Consider the following 6,070-nt stretch of genomic DNA (forward strand, 5'->3'; position numbering starts at 1 on the left):
AGAACAGCTGATGTTGTATCCATCATGTGTGTCTGACAGAGTGATGTTCTCCTGGATTTTAGTTGTAAAGGTTCCATTTTCAAACAGAGGTTTTTCTCTGTTTGTCTGAGAGAGTCTTGTTGGAGATTCCAGGTGAGTTGAGGAGGTGAGTGTGGACAGGGAGTGAGAGCTGAGCAGGTTACAGTGACAGACTGATGCTCCTTCAGGCCAGAGGGAACATTAATGCTGGGAGTCCAAGGAGAATCTGGGACATAAAATATGAAACATATTAATACCGGTTTGGAGTTTACATAAACATCAAGTAAAATGTTAATGTTTTACATCATTAATGTTAGACTGTGTTAACCTTTGAAAAAACATTCTTCATATCAGTTCAATGTTATGATCCTGATGAAACACCAAATTGCATCTAAAATCCAGGCATTTACCACAAGTAGCTGTGTTTCCATTACAAATGAGAGAAAAACATTTCAACATTCAGTTAATGTCAAAACAACACAAGTCCATAATCGCAGTGTTTTCATTCTGGAGTTTTGTGAAATACACTAATTTGAATATAGCCATAACCTCTATCTTGATATCTTCTTTGTTTTTAAAGCCTCATTGTGACTTAACAGCTCAGTCTTTGTCTCCTCTAACCATAAATCATTTCTTTGGAAATTATTTGACCTATTATTGGCATTACATATAAGTTTTATAGTTCAGAAAAAGTTATTTTCTTTTTGTCAACACTGTATTAATCTATTTTGATTTGAAACTTGCATCACTGTGAACAATAACACCATGTTTCTGACAGGATTACAGTTTGTCTGTTGCAGGATCGATCTTAAAACATCCTTATTTATGTCATCAGAGCTGAAACTTTCAGTCTGTTTAATGAAGCTTTATAACAGCTGAGCGAATGACAAACATTGATCTTTAACATACATCATAATATAATTTAATAGGCTTTGTGCTTATGGATTGATCTCTACCTCCTCTGGATAAAAATCTACCATTTTTGATAACAGCAGTGGTCAAAAATCAATTGTAATGGCAAAACCATCTAAAAATAATTGTATTTATTTGTGGATCAGAGAAAAACTGCATTAAATTTAAACCTGTGCTCTCAATGCTTGTTTTTCAAATCATTGCAGGTAAAACTTGGAAAACCAACATTGAAAAAAGAGCAAATTATAGGTAATAGATAATAAAAATCCAAAGACGGGGTCTGATCAGAACGTGCTCACATTTTTAAAATCACTACTGCTAATGTTATTGATCTATGTTTCTAATGTCAGACACTTTAAGAATCAGAAATTATTTGAAACAAGAAGTAACAACGTTTACCTTTAATACTAACACAGATCCTTGATGATGTTTCATTTCCCAGATTGTTTTTGGCCACACAGTAAAACTCTCCTTCCTCAGTGACAATGAAGCTGTAATTCTGTATTTCAGACACTTTTATGCCGTTCCTGAACCAGGTGAAGTTGACGGGTTTGGCTCTGCTGGAGCAGCTCAGCTCCACCCAGCTACCTGCTGACACCAAACCTGATGGACTGATGGATGCTGAGGTGTTTCTAGGAGCATCTGAGGAAAATGAGACACATGAACTTTATGGATCACAAACAGCTGAACCATGACCTGCTGACAGGATCACTTACATGAAACACTGAGAGTCACTTCTGTCTCTGCTGTCTTGTTTCCTCCAATCACAGGATATCTGGCAGAACATCTGATGTTGTATCCATCATGTGTGTCTGACAGAGTGATGGTCTCCTGGATTTTAGTTGTAAAGGTTCCATCTGTGTTTTTCTCTGTTTGTCTGAGAGAGTCTTGTTGGAGATTCCAGGTGAGTTGAGGAGGTGAGTGTGGACAGGGAGTGAAAGCTGAGCAGGTTACAGTGACAGACTGATGCTCCTTCAGGTCAGAGGGAACATTAATGCTGGGACTCCAAGGAGAATCTGGAGTTTCACATTAAACCACATTAAATAGTAAAAAAAAATATGTTCAATTTTAGACAAAGTTAACTTGTATCATACAGTAACAATACATACACATATAAACACTGTTTTGTGCAATTATAATTGCAATTGCACAAAACAGTAATTGGTAATCAGTTTGTTATTTAAACATTTTTAGTCTTGAAGAACATCTGACATAAAGTTATTATCTGTAGCACCAGAATTTATGTAATTTTCATTTCAAAATATTACCTAGATCATGTCTGAAACATAAAATAATGTTTGTAAAGTCGTGGTCAACATATAATATTTTGTTTTGGCTGTAAAAACTCGTGCAAATATCCTACATAAGTCAATTTCTGATCTGTATGCATACATGAAAATATAAAGTCACCATTAAGACATCCTAAAAATCATGTATTCTAAATATTGAAAGTTCTGACATTGCAAGACATAGTTTGACAAAATTAGAGTGGAATGAAAACTAATGTTATAATTTAACCCACTTTTTTTTTATCTGATTTGAAATAATATAAATGTTTTATTTCATATCAGCCAGACTCCAGATTTTAATCTGAAAGAGAATCTGTTGAAAGACCTCAAGAATCCAACTTTAAACACATAGAGCTCATCACTAAAATAAAAAAGATTATCAACATAGCAGAGAAAATGTTAAAAATGTTTGTCAGTAATTATAAAAAGAGTTGATTGTTGTTAATAATAATTTTCTCCTTGAAGGAAATAAATACCATTTGTCATGCAAGTTGTTATTTTTGGAAATGTACACAAAAACAAACAAGTTTTGTTTCTAATCAAAACTCATAATCCTTTGACAATTATTTATTTTGAGATAGTAAAAGAATTATTTATACCAGTGGTACAAATAATTCTTAATCAAATTGTTCACCAGTATCACACTATAAGAATAAAAACGTTGTTACCTTTTACTGTTATGTGAAGAGGATCACAAATAGCGTTTGCTCTAAATGCCCCCTTCTCAATGCGGAGGTAGTATGTGTCAGTATAACTGGTCTTTAAATCAGGAAACACAGTGGTGCAGTTTTCCTCATTCAGGTTTCCAATCATGTTCAGTGAATAGATGTTAACTGATCCGTCGCTTTTGAAAATAAGAGAGTTTGGGTTGGAGATGATATCTATGGTATTTTTAAGCCAAATTCCAAGGATCGGATTAGGGGGGTTATAGTCGTCATGCTTTACTTTGAAGCTACATGGGATTTGCAGACAAGATCCACTCAGAGCTTCAATCTGACGAGGCACGTTGACAAACATGAAATCACTGGGACAACCAGCCAAATTACCTGTGAAGACAAATTAATGATAAGAACAATTTTATAGCAAAATCAAGTTCTTTAACCATATGAGATACGAACAAAGTTTTATTCACAATAAAATTGTGTTGCCCACAACACTATCTGATTGTTTTTGGAGCTTCAAGCAGTTGAGTTGGATATTAGCAGACTAGGTTCTCCACCTCACTTCACAACCTGCTGCCTTTTGTTTCCTCTCTCACAAAAAAGGCGGACTTCTGGGAAGCATCCAGTTTATGGACTGGAATTTAATAGACCGAGCCTGGAGTCTGACAAAGAAGGGAGGTCCCACTGGACAACACCGGGTGGTGTTGGTTTTTCCCAAGATGGATGAAGGAGCTTCAGCAGAGTGTGATTCATTGGAATCAGGCGGAGCATGCTCGGAGACCTGGAAGGTGAGAATCTCGTGCTGAATCGAGGATTCGAACGCTGCTGATGGAGGTAAGACCAGATTTGTATCCAGAAGTGCAGAGGATGGAGCATCAGCCATGGAGCAGGGCCTCGTGATGGTTTGTCCATCTGTAGTCTGTGAGGTTGGAGCAGATGAGCTACATGCTAGTTGATTAGCTTCTTGCTGTCTTCTCTTTTGAGGCTTTTCTCTTCGTGAACCTTTTTTTTTTTTTTTTTTTCTGTCAGAGCAAAGTGGATCTTCCTCTACCAAATGCAACAAGAAGAATGACAGGACCTCCGAAAATTATTTAAAGCAGAAAAACAGAAATCCCACCCCTTTATCTCTATTGGCTGATTCAAACAGAAGCTCATAAAAGTGGGCTGGGGCATCTGCTAGGAGCAGGAAGATAAAAGCAGTTGGGGGTGGAGTCTATCTGTGTGAGGAGGAGTTGCATCACAAAATTTGCATTGGTATAACTGGGTCAAAAGTCACAGAGGGCCTCACCCCTTATTAACCAATTGATTTAAGAGACGGTTCCAGAATCCTGTCTGTTTTATTTTTGATAAGAACTTATATGATGCAAGAGAGAGAAGGTTCCAGAATCCTGTCTGTTATATTGATAACAACTTAATTTTATATGATGCAAGAGAGAGAAGGTTCCAGAATCCTGTCTGTGTTATATTGATAAGAAATTAATTTAAATCAAAACATGTTTTTATACGATAAGCACTTTGACGCAGATTTAACAGGTGTTTTATACGATAAGCACTTTATGACGCAGATTTAACAGGTGTTTGTGTGCGATAACATCGATTTTGATTTGGGCGTGGCATTTTAAGCCATCAAACTCGATTAATTAAAATTTGACACAAACTTGTTTCCTTATTTTTTGATGTCTTAGATCATATGAATCATTTCTAATCTCCAAATGAAAGGAAGTGAACAAACATCTCACCTGGAAGAAAGAAAACACTCAGTAACATACTGATTGTCAGCATTGTCACAGACTGAGCTGCCATCAGACTCTCACTGTTCTCCATCAGCTCTCTTAGTCTGGACAAAAACATCTGAGAATTACAGTTTATTATCTGTGATTTAAATCAAAGTCACTGCTGAATAAAACAGGTTCCTTTTCAGGTAAACCAGGGACGTCTGATGATAGAAGACAAAATTCAAAAAGAAATAAATCCTTTTTGACAAAGTGCAAAAATAAAGAAGCCATTTAGCTTTGATGTTAAAATTCTGTCATAGATAAAATCAAAGATTTATCTGATTCAGAATCTGAAACAGTGGAAGGACTTACCTTTAAAACAAATAATGTGTGAACTTCAGTTGAAGAGCCGCAGATCCAGGAACCTCTCTGTATAAAAACCTTTATCTTTGTGTCAAAGACAATGGCTGTATTTATACGTTCTTCTTCTTTCAAAGAGGATGTTGGTTTGCTTTTGATTTGGTTGAGTTACATTTTATGTGCAGTAGCTGACTGATAAAATGAAGGCAAGATTAAAACTAAACTTGCAGTAGAATACCGGCAGCTGCACTCAACAGTATTTTCACCACTGTATACGGTAAGCTACTTTCAATATTAATTACAATTTAAATTGTAAATTTATACTAAATTACTGGCAGCTATACTTTCACAGTAAGCTACTGACAGAACAAATTCCTGTACAGATAATGTACATTTACACTACTGCTGTCTTTAGCAGCCAACATTTTCCTGTAAATTTACATCATTATTAGAGTAGACAATTTTCAGTGGAGTTAAATATTTGCCTTTAATACTAACAAGGATCACAGATGATCTGGTTTGATCCAGATCATCAGTAAAATCATTTTGTCTTAGATGCAATAAAGTTATAAACCTGCCGTACAGATACATTCATGGCTCCATTAACTTCTAATAAGTTATGTTTATATATACATATACAGAGTCACATGGTTTTCTTTGACACGTCTGTTTGAGGAAGTGAAAACAGATGAGACAGGTGCTGCTCCTTCACTAGCACTGCTCTTTGGTCACCTTCAGCTCACTGAATATTAGGTTTAATTATAATATAAGATGCTTCGCTTGTTATTATTGGGGCTCATGAGCTGGTGCTTATCTGACATTGATGAGTTAATATTTGTCATATTGGCCTTTTTTGTGTTTTGATGTTACTTCCCCATAAAACAACTAAGTTCTTTTATAGTGCTTGACCTCCAAACATATTAGTGCCAATAACTCATTTTACCAGCAGCAAACATGTTTAAATCATAAGAAAAAAATCTTTACAAAAAGAGATGCAATGAATATAAAACATCTTAGATGCTATTAGAAAAATAATATAAGGAGGATAAAACAGAGAAAGAATGCAAAAAGTTATTAAAATAATCTACAAGACTAAAATGGCATGCACAAATAC

The 6,070-nt window shown here is 35.4% G+C and overlaps 1 protein-coding gene across 1 annotated transcript in view; it reads right to left on the reverse strand.

Moving 5' to 3' along the window:
• The window catches only part of LOC103135305 (sialic acid-binding Ig-like lectin 12), a 20,705-nt gene extending 15,668 nt beyond the window's left edge, over positions 1 to 5,037 (reverse strand). The window contains exons 1-5 of the mRNA XM_016669406.1: positions 4,969 to 5,037; positions 4,621 to 4,732; positions 2,888 to 3,265; positions 1,647 to 1,946; positions 1,519 to 1,572 (exon numbers count right to left, since the gene is read on the reverse strand). Of these exons, the coding sequence (XP_016524892.1) occupies positions 1,519 to 1,572; positions 1,647 to 1,946; positions 2,888 to 3,265; positions 4,621 to 4,732 (844 nt within the window). The 5' untranslated portion in view covers positions 4,969 to 5,037. The remainder of the gene's footprint in view (positions 1 to 1,518; positions 1,573 to 1,646; positions 1,947 to 2,887; positions 3,266 to 4,620; positions 4,733 to 4,968) is intronic.
• Positions 5,038 to 6,070: the final 1,033 nt, after the last annotated feature.

This window comes from Poecilia formosa, unplaced genomic scaffold (assembly GCF_000485575.1).
Source record: "Poecilia formosa unplaced genomic scaffold, Poecilia_formosa-5.1.2 Scaffold24, whole genome shotgun sequence".
Lineage (NCBI taxonomy): Eukaryota > Metazoa > Chordata > Actinopteri > Cyprinodontiformes > Poeciliidae > Poecilia > Poecilia formosa.